The following is an 18,161-nucleotide window of genomic DNA, read 5'->3' as shown; positions in this document are numbered from 1 at the left end:
TCAACTTGCTTCATTGCTTCACTGCTGGTGTTCTGTTTCTGGTGCATTTTAACTTTACAGTTTACTGAAACATAATAGGGACAGTCTAAACAGTCCATGTTTGTATTGTGAAAAATGTGAACAGATGTGTATTTTAAATCAGCAGCAGTAGAGGGAGAGAATATTTCCATTTGTTCCTTATTTACTCATTATCAGTACACTGCAGTTTTCTGTATCATCTGTGTTCATACCGATTTTCTTCTCTTGACTAGTTCGATGCAACCCCATGACAGAGTAACAATGCCAGCTTAAAAGGTTTTGATTTTTCTAAAATAATATATGGACTGGATAACTTCTTTCATTTTAGAACCAGGAATTTCTGTCACATGTAGACTGTGGGATCCTGAGTCAACCCTTAGTGTTGCTTGTGGGGACATCCTTGTTTCCCCCTCAGGACAGTGTACCAGATTACTCGGGTGTGATGAGGTGCAGGCAGAGGGTTTAGGGCCAGAACCCGGACTGGGGGTTGGGCTCCTCTTTTGGTTAGAGACACTACACTGTGCAGTTTCTATAAATAGGACCCTTCGCTGGGGACACAGCAGTGATCAAGTCAGACCTGTTCTTTTCCTTTCTGAGTGAGGCATAGGTATTCAGTAAACTAATAACAAAGAACTCCCCACAACCCCATATTGCAATTTTACATCTTTTCTTCCTCCTCTAACCTGCTCTACCTCCTCCCCCAGCCTCAGTTTCCGCCGGTGACTTTGTTTCAGTTTTCTCAGTAAAGGAGGACGTCGTCAGGACACGTCCAACCACCACACCACCACGTGTCCTCACCCAGCGGTTTCCACCGGACTTCCGTTACTGGGGAAGACGGAGGTCAATCCCGTCTGCACGCTGCTCCCATCTCCTCTCTTACAAAGGATCAGCGCTCCTGCGGGATTCCCCTTTCTTTCTTGCGTCACCATTTTTTCCCCTACTAGGTCATTTCAGTCGCATAGTAGAGTATTTTTTCTCTCATTTGAACAAATTCTGCTAACCACAAACTCTGTCTCCTCTTCCTGTCATCTTCCCATTCCTATGACCTGCTTTATCAGTCAGAGCTCCTTGAAAGAGGCGTCTATGTCTCCAGTTCTTCTGCTCTCCTGTAGTAAAACTCTCCAATTAAATTTTCTCTTCAACCACTCCACTAAAACTGGTTTTCATCTTTAAGATCCCACAAATCTCTATGTTGCTGATTCAGGGGCCACTTCTCAATCTTCATCTTGCTTAGCCTGTTGATAACATTAACCCAGGTGAATGCTCTCTCCTCCCTCCTCTTTGAAAACACTTTCTTAACTTGGTTTCCAGCATGCTACAAACTCTTGTTTTTCTTCCTCCCGTACTGGTTGCTCCTTCTCAATCTTCTTTGCTGGATTTGCTTTTTCTGCTTGGCCTTGTCATATTACTTTGCTTCAGAACTCAGGCTTTAGATCTTTTCCTTATGTTCGTTCATTGCCATAATTGATCTCAAGATTTTAAATACCATCCATATGCTGGTGAGTCCCAAATTTAGATCTCCAGCCCTGATTTCACCCATGACATTCAGATTTGTGTACGTCCAACTTTCCAACCAACACTTCCACTTGGATGTTTCATAGGCATTCACAGTTAATGTTCCAAATCTGAATTCATGAGCACCCTTTCTACACTAAACTTGTCCAATATCTTGTGTTCTACCCTGTCAGAATTCATGACAGCCCTATCTTTAGTGGCTCAAACCAGACACCATAAGCCATCATATTCTTCTCTCTTCTTTCATATCCCCATATCCAAAGGGTGGTGTAGTCCCCTCACTTCCTCCACCACCAATACCTTTGCACAAACCATTCTTTTTTTTTTTTTCTTTTCAGTGTTCCAGAATTCACTGTTTATGCACCACTCCCAGTGCTCCATGCAATACGTGCCCTCCATAATACCCATCACCAGCCTCACCCAACCTCTCACCTCCTTCCCTCCAAAACCCTCACTTTGTTTTTCAGAGTCCACAGTTTCTCATGGTTTGTCTCCCCCTCTGATATCCCCCAATTCATTTTTCCTTTCCTTCTCTTAATGTCCTACGTGATATTCCTTATGCTCCACAAATAAGCGAAACCATATGATAATTGACTCTCCCTGCTTGACTTACTTCACTCAGCATAATCTCCTCCAGTCCCATCCATGTTGTTACAAAAGTTGGGTATTCATCCTCTCTGATGGAGGCATAATACTCCATTGTATATATGGACCATATCTTCTTTATCCATTCGTTTGTTGAAGGGCATCTTGGTTCCAACACCTTTGCACAAGCCATTCTAATCTCTTGCCTGATGTAGCAAGAGCCTTAAATGCTTTCTACCCTTGCCCTTTTGTTACAGTCTATTATGAGCACAGTGTGATCCCGTTAAAAGGGACGTCGCATTGTGACGGTCTTCTGCTCTGAAGCCTCTCATGGTTTTCCATCTCAGAGTCAAGCCGAAGTCCATACCAGTGGCTGACAGGGCCCTATGTCGTCTGCTCTCCTTCCCCTTTCTTCTCTGATCCATTCTTCTCCTCTTTTGCTGTATTTCAGGACTGTTTCTTGTGAACATGTTAAGCCTGATATCTTCACAGGGTTTTCCCATATTCTGTGCTCTCTGCCTAGAACACTTGGCCCACATGCTTGTTCCTTGGTCTCTTTTAATATTTTGCCAAATGTCATCTTAGTGTGAGGCCTTCCCTGACCACCCTGTTTAGTACTGTAGCACCCATCCCATACATTCACAGCTCCCATCTCTGCTTTATCTTTCTCCATACCCCTTACCACCTTTTTATATTGCATTAATTTACTCACAAATTTTATTGTGCTGCTTTTTACACTTGCTTCGTGAGAGTAGGATCATTTTATTTTTTTACTAGTATTTCTGTAGCACCTAGAACAGTGCCTGGCACATCATAAATGCTCAGTACAAATTTGTTGAATAAAAGGAGACAAGAGTTGTTTAGTATTATGTGAGGTATGTCAGCATCCCGAGTCAAAATACATGTTTGTTTAAATCTGTTGTGTAACTTATTTATTTTATACCTACCATTCCTTGAGAGTTGTATTTGAGGCAAATATGAACCTATTTGATAGTTATATAATTGGTTAACTATTTAACCAAATATGTATTCATTCGCTAGAACCTGAGTCGAAGGGAGGCAGACATCTTATGGAAACTGTGTTTGGAAAGACAATTTATGCTGACAGGTGAAATCATTAAAAGATTGAATAGAAGATCTAAATTGAACTGCTGTAGAGAAAAACAAAACAAAAACACCTGGATTTATTACAGTCCCTAGACTTGTTAAGTACTTTTATTCTATATAATAAGCAACTTAATTGTTTACTTTGGCATTTAGTCAACTACCAACAAATTTAGTACCAGATGAAATATATCCTTGTAATAAAATCAATCGCTCAGATCCTAGGTACTAGAACAGTGATTTAAAAAAAAAAAAAAAACTTTATTATTAGGAAAAAAGTACTTAAAAAAAAATCACATAGCCAGTTGAAAAACAGGTAAACGTGGAATCTACCTCTGTCCAAAGTCCAGGAGGATAGTTCTTATAATCTCTGGCAGGAATAGATGAATGTGCTCACTGCTGTGAATCTGGTTTCTGTGGAATCTGAAACTGATACTGTGTGTGTGTTGGGGGCTAGGGGGAGGGGTTGAAAAAAGAATATGAAATTAAAACTATCCATTCAGGTACAGGACTTTGGAAGGGCTCTGAGGCTTCCTCTGATCTTAATGATGACGTTGGTCATGGAGATGTGTGTTAACACATTGAGCCATGAGATGCCCAGCACTATTCCAAGCAGGTTTCATGCATTTTTCCCCCAAACAACCTGCTGTGCACTGGACCTCAGGTACAGAGAAGTCATGCCCAGGGTGACACAGCTGGGAAGGGGGAGACTAAGGAAGGGTAGAAATGAAGAAATTAGACTGAGAACAGAGACCTGCATCAGCCTCAGCCCTGTCACCCATTAATAGGGGGAACACGGAAGAAAACACATTGCCTTGTGTGTATGTCCTCGACTCCACTTGTGAAATGGAAATGTTGATGCCAGCTATGAACTCCTCATTCTGTTGTGCTGAGGTCAGGGAAAGCGTGTGGAAGTACTCTATAAAGAATCGAGTGCTTGGAAATGTAGTGTGATTTTAAATTGCTTTTCACTCCAACACAATATTATAGGTGAGGCTTGAAAATGCAATGAATTTTGCTTTTTCTTTCACTTCTAATGTTTCTAATTTATCTCTTAGACGTGATTTTTTTTTTCCTTTCTTTTTAGGTTACTTGTCTGCAAGACTTTTTTGGTGATGACGATGTTTTTATTGCTTGTGGGCCTGAAAAATTCCGTTATGCCCAAGATGACTTCGTCCTGGATCACAGTGGTGAGGCAATTCTTTGACCGTCCTAGTAATCCTGAAACAGAGGCTCAGGGTTTAGTCAGATGACCCTTGCTATGTGGTCTGGCATGTTGAAGAAGGAGGACATTGGTGGTACTTTTTGAACTAATGAAAGTGGAGAATAAAATGAAAACATTAGCCTAATTGTTAAAAAATCTAATTCAAGTAGTTTTAATTTTTTTACACTAAAACGAGTTGTCTCTTGACTGCCTTGTTTTGCCTCTGAAAAGGATTTCCTGCCTATTTGAGAACAGTGCCTGGCTGTGCCACCTTAAAGATATGGATTATATTGAATCTGAAATGGTTAGATATCCATTTTCTGTGTTCATAACGAGATATGTAAAAGGTAATAATTAAATTGTTAATCATGGTTGTCTTGGCTTTCTTTTTACCTCATTGTTTGCAACTTAAAAAAAACATGCATTGTTCGTATATGCAGAAAAAATTAAAGCTATTTTCGTTGATAGAATGAGAAAATCCCTTTCTCCAATGTGTGGAGTGTTCACCTTTATAGCAATAACCTTAGTGCTTTCAGGTGTTATTGATTCTGGGAAAATTGCTTTACTTTTTTGTCTTGAATTAATTTAAACCTGTTATAGTAATAGTGATTATTTTAGCTGATAGTAAAGTCAACTTCCTCTTAAAAGGAGGTAAAATCATACAGACATAACATTTCATAGGAGATCGATATAAAAGATAAAGTCTTGCTCTTTAATTTCATGAGTGAGGAAAGTTGGCCTTTCAAAAATTAGACCGATGGTAGTCCCTTTCCTGTTGTAGTGATTCTGACCATCCAGAATTACAGAAACATGTCACCAAATAAAATACTGTGATCCATAAACTTCTTAAAATTCAAGATGATACGTTTTGTGGTACCAAACTTCCTTGGGTAGTTCTTTCCTGTTCAACTATGTCAGTTACCTTGGAGATAATTTATCTGCTTTGTGCTTGGGGCTCATTTATCTATACTTTTTGGTTTTGTTTCATTTTTTCACTGCTGCCAAGTTTCACTGAGGGTTTCTGTACTGTCTTATATTCTGTTGGCCTGGCCTTGATTTTAACTTGTAATGCCACTGGAAAGAATCACAGAGAATGTCCTTTTATATTGTGTGTGCTAATGCTCTCCCCTGTTCCCATGATGATTAAGTCTGACTGAAATGTGCATTTGCATTATCATCTGTATTTTACATGTTTCTTGATTATAGCTTAATCTCATTTCTAGTATTTCTTTGATGCCAACCAATATTATTAAATTTGAAAGTTGGGACACTGAAAAACTGATATCTTCTACGTTATGAAGTTAATTTGGGTCACAACAAAATATTTATTGAGCATGTACTACGTATGTCCCAGGCATTGTACTCCGTGTTTTGTGTGCAGGTTGTAAACTTACTAATCTAGTTTTATTATTCATGGTTTTTGTTGTTAGCTACCAGTGGGCTTCAATAGTGAAAGGTGGGTGTAAGTTACTGATTTCTTCCCTCTCAGTTGCCAATTACTCAGCCTTCTGCCAACAGAGGATAATTGGCTTTTTCATAAGATTTTGTGAGGATTAAGTGAGACAGTATATATAAAGTAGTTAGAAGGGTCCCTGATGTATGTGCTTCACTTTCGTTATTATAAACGTCATTATTATACCTTCACCAGCAGGTCATGAAATTAAACCTGATTTGGCCACTGTAAACATTTATTTGGAGGAAAAGATGTGTATTTTTTAAGAAGATTTTATTTATTTATTTGATAGCGAGAGAAATCACAAGTAGGCACAGAGGCAGGGGGTGGGGGATGGGGGATGGGGGGGAGGGGGAATCAAGCTTGCCGCTGAGCAGAGAGCCGATGCCGGGCTTGATCCCAGGACCCTGAGATCAGGACCTGAGCAAGCAGAAGGCAGAGGCTTAACCCACTGAGCCACGCAGGCGCCCCTGTATGTTTTTTTAACCAGTTATTTAACTTGTGTTTAAACTTAAGTCCTAACTTTCTATCCTTTTAGGATTCTGACAACATCTTGCCTTAAAGATTCATTAAAATGCTAAACACAGTCTTCCCCCAAGTAACAGAATCCGGTCAAGAACCCACCTCCCGACTGGCTGAGAGTCCTAAAGCTAGGGTGTGGTTCTAAGCTGTAGTTGTTGGTTTTTTGGATTTACACTTGTGCTCATGAAGGAGTGGCAGTGCCTTTAAGACCTTTCGGACTAACACACACCCTCCTTTCAACAACAGAATACTGTTTAACATACACAATGCTAATTAACTAAACTGAAGTTGCTCCAGCCCCTTCTGAGTGAGGTTTTGATTAGGGTCTTTCAAATGCTAACTAGCCTCCCATGGTGTGTATTTTCCTGATTAGTGGACTTCACATGTTAATTTATTGCTCCGAGGTATACATTAAAACCAACCCAAGTTGTCACCTTGCCTCATAAATTGAAGTATTTTAACGTAAATGACAGACAATAGGTTATCTGATTTCATCCTTATAACAAGCCTACCAAGCAGATGCCGAATTTATTCTGATCCCAATTTCATAGGGGAAATAACGGAGCCTTAGACCCTGACCAAGCTTCCCCAGTTAGCAAAATCAGATTCAAGATTCATTCAAAATCTGCATGACTCCCAAACCCATGTTCTTAATTATTCAAATTAGCACTGATTATTTTAGCTGTAATTACTTCTGTTACTCTAAATGCCGTTTTATTTGATGATTTATGGAAAAAACCAAAGTTATTGTTGGAAGCTAGTTTCCTCATTTTCGATCCTCTATACTTAGGGAAGGTGGAAAATAAGATGGTAAGGAGTCCCCTACCCTTTCAAAATAAGATTATCAGGGCGTTTGGACAGAATAAAATTGTGGCCTTTTGCTACCAAAACTACTGACCGAAAAGGGAAGCTGCGCATGTTCCGACGGGGCTCTCCGTGTGTGATCGCGTTAAGACATTGGGATTTCTGTATTCAGTGCGAACTCCGCGAGAGCAATGAGCTTGTCTACAAGATGCCTAAGCCAACTAAAGACAACCTCGGGTGTACTTTTGGGACAATTGCTTTGTATATTGAAGTTGTTTAACAATAATGGGAAGATGATCCGGTGTTCGCTCTCTGGCAGTAAACTGCATGCACGTGTCATCAGTATTTTAACCAGATTTAGTTAATGCACTTTCTCTCCTTTCCAGAATGTCGCGTCTTGAAGTCCTCTTATTCTCGCTCCTCAGCTGTCAAGTATTCTGGATCTAAAAGCCCTGGGCCCTCCCGACGCAGCAAATCCCCAGCTTCAGGTACGCATTCTCCTTCAGTTCCTTTAATTGTTACCAACTAGCGATCTTTCCCACGTTCGCATGCAGCCAGGTTCCAGAACGACATGCAGATGACATGATTCTTAAAACGAAAAATTTGGGTCTGTTGCTCAGAGTTGTCATAGATCTGCTAAGACGCTTGTTTGTTTTATTCTCACACATTTTCTCAAGAACAGTCTCTATCTAGACCCTTCTGGTATTTACGTGGAAGTGTTTCGCATTTGAAGCGTACTGTATTTTTAACTTTGTGCTGTATGCTTGTGGATATTTTTCTTCTCTTACTGCTTAAAAATACATCGGGCACAGAATGCGTTTCCTTGATAAGTTTCATAGGCTTTTCCTTTTTCAAGCAATTTAATAGTAGCAGTGATTATTACTGGAAATTGGTACTTATTTAAGAGTCAGACTTACCCGTAATTAAGTTTCTTTCAGGTTCTAAACCTATAGATCTGTGATAGTTTCGGCTGGGGGCACTTTTTGAAAAGCTAGAAACATCTATAAATATCTTGATGTCTTCTACAAGGTTTGTATATAGTAATTTTAAGTAATTTTGCTGATATCCCTTCCTGTTCAGGAGAGGATTGTAAAAAACCATGATTTCACAGGTGGGAAATCTAGAACATGTGAAAGTAGGATCAATAAAATTGTGTCAAGCATCAGACCCTCTAAAAGATGGAGGAGCGTTTTGGACATTCTACTTGTCACTGCTTCGCCTTCAGCACCCACCCCACTTTCCTTCGGTCAGGTTGTTTTACCCTTTTCGTGTATACGCATTCAAACCTGCTGAATAACTGCTCTCCTTACTGTCTCCTCCTCTTTGTACTCCCTGAATGTGCACAGTAAAGAGGGGTGGACACCACTCCGGTGCCTACTCTGCAGCCAGATCCCCAGGTGAGCCATGAGGAGAATGGCTTTGTCGCTCTGCTGGGTTTTTGTTTCTGTCTCTTGCCACATTTCTGTTTCCTTTTGCTCCATTTCCATGAACGTATCTGGCTTGTACCAGTGTACATTTGTGCGCTGTGGGATGCTTCACCGTGCATAGAATGCCTCAATGTCCCTTCTTTTTAGAGAACCAGTCATTGTCCGAAGATGGCCAAGTGCCTCTCTCTGTGTGTAGTTACAGGACCAAGGGATGGAGGAGGAGTACCACCTCGAAGGTGTACCACCTCGAAGGGTCTATCTTCTAGTTAATTTTGGAAAACATTCTGTTACTGAAAAAAGCTAAAGTTTGTTGGTTATAGGAAAATGACCATAGAAGCAATTAAACTTTTCTGTTCTTCCCTTCTTCTCCTTCTGTTCTTACCTTCCTCCCCACCCTACAGCTAAGAGGCCCAACACTCTTTCTAAAAATATTGATGATATGACTATTTTTAACTGAAAGCATCTCTCTGCTGTGAAGCTTATTTCAAATTATATTATGCTTCTGTAAAGTATCTCAAACACTAGGAAAGCTAATACAACATGAAATTGGCATAAATACAATTACCTGAGCCTACCATATGGTAAATGTAGATTTTTGTCAGGTTCTTTGCTTTTGTTTTAGCCATAGGTTTTATAGATATTTATCGTATCAGTGAAATAAATAGAAGTGAGGAGAGTGATTAAAAAATCAGGTATTTTAATGAATCTAATACATGCTAAACTAAAAGCATGTATCATAGCCATAACTTTTCTTGCAGACCAATATGTTTGTATAAATAAAGATTTATTCAAATCTTTTTAAATTGAATTTGGAATGCTTAGAAATTGATTCAAGAAATCTTAACATTTCAGGACCCCCAATTTTTAACTAAGTCTGTATTTGCATTTGGGGTAGAGTATCTTAAACTTGCCAGTAAAAGTTGTGAGACCTATAAATCACACTTCAGAGTGCAAAAAAATGAGAGATTAAACCCCAAAGTCACCACATCCCGCAGTTACAGACAAGGGGGCAATTTGTATTATTGAAAGCCGCATACCCACAAGCACAACTCACATTTATAGACCTCTAGCTGTGGCATACCTGGGAACATTTAGAAAATGCCATGGGACAAACTGGAATCTCAGAGGTATTAGCTTTGTAGACAGAACATTGTACCTTTTCAGTCTTGGGATAGAAGTGCGCCCTAAGTGCGGTCTTCTGGTTGACTGAATTCCTCAACAAAACTCTTAGTAAATCAGGCAAATAGTGTGTAAGAAACACGTAGAAATTCATCTGGGTAACATAAGTAGGTAAATATTATCATAACTTGAGTCCTAAAGATGCTCATTTGAGGTTTTTAGCTTGTAAATCTTTCAGAGTCCACCAAGACAGAAGATCTTCTGAACAAACAAGCACACAAAAACCCCAAGTTTATTTCTTTTCTTCCAGTTGAGAGGAGACATGGATAACAGCCTTCTTCTGGGAGAGAAAGTCAGGGGTTGGAAGGAGTGGTACATGACGAGGGTGTGGGTTGGTTGTTGTCCACCCACCAGCTGGTGGTGGCCGTGTGAGGGGAGCATGCCCAACATGACCCTGTCCCACTTACCCTCCTAACTAAGATTTGGAAGAAATGGGAAAGAAGTGAAATTAAGGATTACTCTTGAGGGAACATTTTTTAGAATTTTCCAAATGCTCTGGGAAACTTAGAAACCCAAACATGACTTGGTGTCTCTTTAGGATGAGATTATTTGGAGGGAAATATGGGCATGTAGTTACTGACCCCAGTAAAATCCCTGGCAGTGAGTTTTGTCAAGAAACTTTGTTTAGCAGTGGGTATGTTTTTAGGGAGTTTTGTCTCCTATCAGGATCACCATTTGCAGGAATTGATTTTTATCCTTTTGTCCCTTTTCTGTCACTGTTCCAAAGTAGCCTCTACTGTCAGTGTGGATTCTAAGTATCTGTGAAAGCTGATAGCACTTACTGAGTGGAGGCTGGTGACCTGCCTAGGTTGCTGTGTATTTGGAATGAAGGAAAAAAAGGAGTAAAATTCAGTCTTAGCTCACAGCAAGTTGACTAGTTCCTTGCCCATAATAATCTCTATTTTATGTGAACTTCTGCCATCAATTCCCTTTCTTTAAAGAGAATTTTTAAAAGAAAACAACATTGAAATTTAACTTAATTGAGAAGTAATCAGGACTGTTGAATATCCTAGAGAGTTTCTAATTGCACAGTTCCTTGTGTTGTCCTTGTACTCTAAATATGCACGTACATTTGTTATGAAATTATAGATAACAGATCATTGTTTATGCATGTATGGTTTTAAATTAGAAAAATTAAAGTTTGGTAAGTTAAAAGTGATGAGAAATTTTTTTCATCCTTTCCCAATTTAAAATGAGCAATGCAACAAATAAGCATGACTTCAAACCCAGATACCCTGGTTTATAGGTTATTCATCTAATCACAAATACTTGTTGATCCCAGGACTTTTGCCTCCACTCAAGAACTAGTACTCACTTTTTTGAGTCACCTATTTAGGACTTTTGCCTCTGCATATTGTTTTTTTTTTTTTTTTTTACATTTATTAGCTTCATTTAAAATAATAGTTTTCTGCTTCCTCGTATTTGAAAACAAAAGAAAGAAATGACTTTGCTTTTCTTTCCATAGAGATGAATGACAGTTTTCATCTTTGGGCAAAGCATTGAAGATTCGTGATAAAAGGGGTTTCAAATACGTCTTAGAAAAATAATTACACCAGTCCTAAATGTTAACTACCAACTTTGTGAAATGACAGCAGAAATGGATCCAGGTGATAAAATTAGGAATAAGCATAAGTCATGCTGAAGTGTTTGACCAGCATTCTCTAGTATAAAATCTGTAAATTTACCCTCCCGTCTAAACAGCAGTGGTCATAATTTTCCTAGCTGTGCTCTAAATTGAGCCTTCGACCTACAAGTGTGTGGAAGTGTGGAGGGGGTACTATTGAAAAACCATCAAGATTTGGTAAATAGTGGGAGAAATTAAACAGTGAGGACAAGAAAATGGAAGGAATTAAGAATGACTACTTTAGATAAAAAGAAAGTTGAAGAGTGCCTTTTATGGCCTTCAAAGAAATAAATAGGTGTTATAAGAAAAATGACCAGTAATTTTCCCTTTCCATAAAGAATATGCTTAGAAAATCTGTTTGGCTTATGTGGAATTGATTTGGGAGAGCAGTAGAACTTCTTGGGTACTCAGGTTGGTATATACCAAGAGAGTGGATGTTGGAAGTTTCAGGACAGCCTTCCTTGTAAAGTATTACAAACATACCAGCCATTTCATTTCTCTGCCCTTGCTGGCAGGCAGAATCTATGAATGAGTTCTCATTCACATCTCTAATTCCATAATGTTTTATATATTTGTTTATGTCATTGTTGGAAAGCTATTACTGAAAACAATTCTAGTTTCACTCCTTATTTGTCTGATACTTTGTAATGCAATAAAACACATTATTTTTGCTTTTCACTGATTTGCCATCTGCTTTGAGCTTTAAATGAATCGAAGCTTCATGGGAGCAATGTTGTGCATGTGCTTGGTGTATTTGTGCAGTCTGGTTATTTGGGGTTTGAATGACCTCTGTCCCCTTTGTTGTCTCATGGTCAGTTAACGGAACTCCCAGCAGCCAGCTGTCTACTCCCAAATCAACGAAATCTTCTAGCTCTTCTCCAACTAGCCCAGGAAGTCTCAGAGGATTAAAGGTATGAAATGGGATAAATGGCATGTTTGTGTGATTTTGTTATTTTGAGTTTCATAGTTTGGTAGTTTAATTTGTTCAGGGGCTTGGGTGTAATAAAAAATCAAAAAGGAAAGAGTTCAGGATGTGGATCTGAGAAGGACCTACCTGCCTTTGAATCCTGTGTCCTTTTTCATCTTGGAATTTGGGTCAACTCACTTAAATCTTCTGACCCCAACTGTTCCCATCTCTCAAATGGGAATAGAAGGTTGAACATATTGGGGTACAGTAAAAGAAGTAGTAGTTTTCCTGTTATTATCAAAATGATTTGCAATGGGAAAGCCTTGGAGAACACTGTAATGCTTTTACAAATCTCATTTTGAATCATGACTTTAATATTGTTAACCTAATTTGGCTTTGCAAAAGCTTGAAATAGGATGAAGCACTATTATGGTACTTATGTACATCTGTAATAACCCAAGAAGATAATGTTCGTTTTGGTGAGAAGTTAGAAATAAATCTTAGGTTTTGACTGTGATAGCCTAAAAATATAAATGGTTAACTTAACATGATCAGCAGTTGGTTTAATAGACTTGTTTTGTTTTTTGTTTCTGGGGTGGTTTTTTTTTTTTTTTTTTTTGGTTTAATGGGCATTTTGTCTTATAGGGAGAAAAATGATGAATGAAGGCAAATTCGCGAAATTTCAACAACATCAATTTCATTTAATAGTTTTCAATAATTTAAATTTATAAGAGAAAGTTTGCCTGGTAAAATAGCAGTAAATAACTGAGGTTAAAAATTGGGATGGTTTCTTTTTGTAGAAACAATCAAATAATCTGCATGGTAGTGTACTCTAAGAATACTGAAGTGTATACAGAAGGCTGTGTGTGCATGCATAAATTAACTTACTCTCTTGGTATTTTGGGACATTGGAAATGTCTTCATTAGGAATACATTCTGCCAAAGTTGGTTGCCTAAACACTTCAGGTATTGTCTGAGCAGCTTTCTTTAAGGATGTTGAGAAATCTTTTTTGTTAGTAAAATGGACTGTAAGAACCCCAACACCCCTGGGTGAGTGAGGAATGAGAACCTGCTGAGCGCAGCATCCTGACCCCTTCAGAGCAGTGAGGACTGTGGGCCTGCCACTTCTCCAAGGGTTCCTTGTCCCCCGAATTCTGTTTGTCTGTCCTGCCCTGAGAATGTTGGGTGAACATTCAGAGTGAACCTACATGATTCACATGTAAGTGATAGAGATCCGAAAGAGAAATTCCTTCCGGAGGAGGACGGCTTGCCTGTTTTTGTGCCTGCTTGCTGATGTACATTGGCAGAAGCTGGACTGAGAGGAGTGAGTATGAAGCTCTCACCTACCTCCAAGTGCTAGAAGCTCCTTTATCAAAAGAACCAGACATTTCGAGGTGCTAAAGTGGCTTAGGTCAGTTTATAACATGATTGTAATGGAATTCTAAACTGTCAACCGCAAAAAAAGTTACATACGTTAAAAATCACTAATCAGCCAGGCATTTTCGGCTTTCCCCCAATTTATTGCACTCCAAATACGTAGGAGGTTCACTGTTTTTGAGTAACTTTCAAGAGAACTAAAGGAAAAATAATTCAAGTTCATTCGTTTCTTTTTTGATTTCAGTTGCGTGTTAAACTAAAAGCAAGTGGCTCCTAGTGCTGGTAACTTTTAACCTCTGGGCAAATCCCACACAGACTTTCCAGTGAGCCACAGTCATGTCCTCCCCCAGACTGTTGCTCTGGACAGGGACAGGATACCACATCCTTTTTTTCCTTGGAGTTTCATTCACTTCCCTCTTTGTTATCATTCCCATCTTTCTGTCTAGCCCATCTGCAGCTGTGAGCCCAAGATTGTTCCTTTTAATTGTTGCTGCTAGGTCAGTAGGTGCTGCTGGATGCTCAGAGCACCATTTACCCTACACACATGCCCACACACTTGCACTCAATCACCTACACTTCTGGAGTGGAGATGCATGGAGTTTTCAAAACATGGTACATTGCCTTATTGCTGAGACATCAGATTAAGCTGTTCTCCTTATGCGGAGCGTATCGGAAATGGTATACCAACCCCCATCTAGCACACAGCTTTCTGGAACATGGTTAGCGCTCAGGATTACTTGTCGGGGCCTACAGAGGTGAAGAAGAGAGTTGCTGGTTACTGGTCAGGATAGAAGAGGAGATCCCTTTCTGTTACACTGGTGGGAGAGTCTGCGCTGTGCAAATGGGGAGGTCTCTGTCCTTCGATACCCCCTGAAAAGATATACGTGGGGATCTGTGCTCAGAATCAAGACAGCTGGAAGGAAAGCAGCAAGCGCAGAGCTCTTTATTAAGGTGAAAGGACACTCTTATGGCAGGAGAGCAGATGGGTTCCAGGAGGCAGAACCTCCTAAGTTGTTTCAGATCGGATATTCTTGGGTCTTTCAGGGATGGGACCTGCAGTGGGGTGGGTGGGCTCCAGTGGAGGCTGCTCCCAGTCTTTTGGGAGACTCCTTCCACAGGATGGGAGAGATTGTGTTTGACCCTACAGGGTTTGAAGCAGAACCAGCCTGGTCGCTTCTCTCCTTTGGGCGGGGCTATACCTGCAATTCAGATGCATTCTAACAAGTCTAAGGGTTACCCTGGGCCAGATGGGGAAGGGGAGAGGACTGTGTTCTGCACCCTGGGCTCTTGATATGTCAGCCCCAAGGTCTTAGAAGGCACAAGCTCTGGGTGTTGAGCCCCTGGGCTTCTAATGTGTCTCCGATTTATCACTGTCCTGCCTCCAGCTCCTGTCCCTCTCATTCTCCTCTTAAGGACTGGGGACTCTGCCTCTGAGCATTCCTCCCGCAGCTCAGTCTAGCTGCTGCCTAACTTCTCCTGACCCTGCCCCAACTCCCTCTCAAACCCACGTTGTGTTCCACCCCACTTGAGGCCTGTGGGCTTTACTCACAGCTGTGAGACCTCCTCTTTGTTTTCTACCATTGTTAAATAAGAACATTTGTTTTTAAAGGACCTCTGAAGTGCTAGGATTATAGTTCTTTAAACTGGCAACAAAACAAAGCAGAACAAAAAGCCCTACTTAGGAAGCAGGGGAGTTTATTTCTCTTCTCTCTTTATAGCTGATGTAGAATTACCCAATTTTATATTAAATATTAGCAGCTAAATGAGTCTCTGCCATACCCATCAGCTCTTAGGCCACACTGCCCAAGTGCTGCCTACTCTCCTGGGTCATGCTTTATGGAAAGTGTGTCTTCTGACTGTTCCCAGCAGTCCTTGGTATTGGATATTGTTGTGGGGTTGAAGACCTGCCTTTGAAACACTGCCGCTTAGTCATGTTACTTACTGTACAAAATACCCTAATTTTGGTGTCAACGTAAGCTCTAGTCAGCATCTGTCGACGTTTGCATTATTTTCTCAATTCAGTGACATTACGAATGGAGAATTACAGATAATTACCATGGGTTAGTGCTCTGCTTTTTTCTTCCCCTTCATTTAAAATAGCTTATTAAGATCAATTAAGAGGCAGTGTCTGACCCTGGAGGACTGTTTTTTGCAGGCAGGAGCTATTTATCCTGGTTAGATGCTTTAATGGCTTTGAGGATAGATCATCTTTTCCCAGAGAATCAGAATTGACAAAAGCAAGCAAACCAAGCCAGGACAGCCTGTGTAGGAAATGACACTCTGGTCTCTCTAGCTGCCGGGACACAGCTTCTGCCAGATTATCTATTTGTTTGTTTGTTTGTTTATTTATTTATTTATTTAAGTATCTGGGTTTTACCTAGTAGGAAATTAGGCAAAGTGAAGTCAGAGGGAAGCAGAATTTGATATTCTATCACAATTTTCCTGTGCCAGTTTTTGGGAATCAGTTTAGTGTTTTGGTGGGATGTTGGAAGAACTGAAAAGGAAAACAGGGTCATATTGTGAAGTTTAATCTCTGACCACAGAGTGTCCATGGCTTTTTGTTTGTTTGTTCGCTCGTTGAAAAAGCACCTCTCCGCAAAAAAAGCCCTCATAGTTTCCCCCCATCCTACTGTTGGGGAAGACCCTTCTGCTCTACTCATACGCATTTATAAAAGATCATGCTCTTTGAAGGGCTGGGCCAAAGGCAAGAGAGGAAGGAAAGCTTCCCTCATATGGTGAGTAATTTTTGCAGGATGGGAATGTAAGAAATAGGGTGGCAACCAAGCAGTCAGGGTTCTTTAAACCTAAAACTAACAGACGTTAGGTAACTGAAAGTTAGTTGTACCTCGATTATAGTTTTTTGGTTTTGCTAGTTATGTGAAACCTACAATGGGAAAACAAAGTTGTCTCAGACATGCAGTTAGTCTTCATTTTGCAGATGAGGAGATTGAAGTTCAGAGATGTGAAGTGACTTGCTCAGGGTCTCAGTGGCCGCTTGGGATCTCTGACCCTTTCAGGGTCTCTGTCTCTAACTTCTGACTCTTCCCCCATCCCTGGGGAGTCTGTGTCAGTGACTGCAGCATAGACCTCTCAGAAGGAAGCTTCTATGGTTATTATGGAAAAGCTATGCAGTCTTTCAAGAGGGTGAACGCTGGGGGTGGCTTGCCAGATACTGAGTATTTGGGTTTAGATATGCATAAATGCTCTGAATAAAAATGAGTTGAGATATTAGAAATGGAATGGGAGGTGGTGCTTGGGAAAGGCAGAGGTAGTCCTGGGGTGGGGGAGAGGCTAGATGAAGGGAGGTGGAAAGGTAGGGAAGTGCTCAGCACTTCAACCTGACCGCCAAAGGCTTTAGAAAAATGACAGAGTTCACAAGAGGTTAGGGTTATTGGTTTTCTTTGGAAGCCAACAATGGAACTGAGTATCGTTAAGATTGACAGAGGCCTGAACAAGGTAGTGTTGTCCAGGCTCAGCGAACATATGGGTACCTGGATATGAGATGATGTTCCATGGTGGGCTGGCATGGAACCCCCATTGTGAGCATAGTTGCATAGCTGGGATTTGAAAACAGAGCCCATCCTTACTTATCACCATTACTAACCCCTAAGGACACAGTGAGAAAGCAAGGCCAGTCTGTTAAATAGGTGATTGGAAACAAATGGTCAGACCAAAAATTCATAAAATGAGTTGCTAGGGCGACCAAGGAGGTAGCCATTAGGCCATTTCCCCAAAACCTAGTCCCTCGGTAGTAGAACTTGGTTTTGCTCTTGTATGGATTTAGGGAATCTGGTCTTCCTAGGGCAAGACCACTGGGTGGTGATGGTCACCTGGGGAGGAGGCAGTTCTGCAGGCCTGAAACAAGCTGCCTTCACTGCACACCAGGCTTTACTTGATTCCAAGCTGCCTCCTGCAGTCAGACCCTTGGGAAGCCCAGAGATCTTTTTAGTGAGGCCAGTTCATGCCAAGTTGGACTAGGCCTCTGTTAGGAGGGTGTGTAGCATCTCTGGACTCGTTCTTGTTGTTCTTTAGTTCTCCTTAATAATGAAAATTTCCTTTGAGTGCTTTAATCTGAACCATGACAAGTCTTTGGTCCACTCAAGCCAGAGGATTAAGACAGAAGTGGTGTCTCATAGTATGTAGTTACACAGAAGGGGAGCTCATTTATGCTCAGACGCCTCCATTTGGAGAAGGACATAAGATGGTATAGGGTTGAAAGCATGAGCTCTGAAACCGGAATTTCTGGGTTTGATCTTGGCTTGGCCCCTCACAGGATATGTGATCTTAGGCAAGTTACAACACTCTTAACTGTGAAAAAAAAAAAAAAAAAAGAATTAATAGGACCTAGCACACAGGATTGAGATTAATTAACTATAGAGAAAGCACTTAGAATAGCTTTGCTGTTCTTTCTTACTGTATGTCTTGGGATTTCCAGATTTAGT

General features: G+C 40.5%; 1 protein-coding gene across 10 annotated transcripts in view; it reads left to right on the top strand.

Annotated features, from left to right (window-relative positions):
- DCLK2 (doublecortin like kinase 2) overlaps positions 1–18,161 on the top strand; it is a 161,274-nt gene that overhangs the window by 91,077 nt on the left and 52,036 nt on the right. For 7 of the 10 annotated variants that reach the window (XR_006380945.1, XM_044224890.1, XM_044224891.1 and 4 more), the window contains exons 3-6: positions 4,310–4,412; positions 7,592–7,693; positions 8,552–8,602; positions 12,252–12,346. Coding sequence is in view for 9 of the 10 variants with exons in the window: in XM_044224890.1 (XP_044080825.1) it covers positions 4,310–4,412; positions 7,592–7,693; positions 8,552–8,602; positions 12,252–12,346 (351 nt within the window). In the remaining variant the exon portion in view is untranslated. The remainder of the gene's footprint in view (positions 1–4,309; positions 4,413–7,591; positions 7,694–8,551; positions 8,603–12,251; positions 12,347–18,161) is intronic. The other 3 variants (XM_044224889.1, XM_044224887.1, XM_044224895.1) reach the window with 1 other exon arrangement.

The sequence above is a fragment of the Neovison vison genome, chromosome 11 (assembly GCF_020171115.1).
Source record: "Neovison vison isolate M4711 chromosome 11, ASM_NN_V1, whole genome shotgun sequence".
Lineage (NCBI taxonomy): Eukaryota > Metazoa > Chordata > Mammalia > Carnivora > Mustelidae > Neogale > Neogale vison.
The sequence above is the reverse complement of the archived record's forward strand: the minus strand, read 5'-3'. Positions and strand labels throughout refer to the sequence as shown.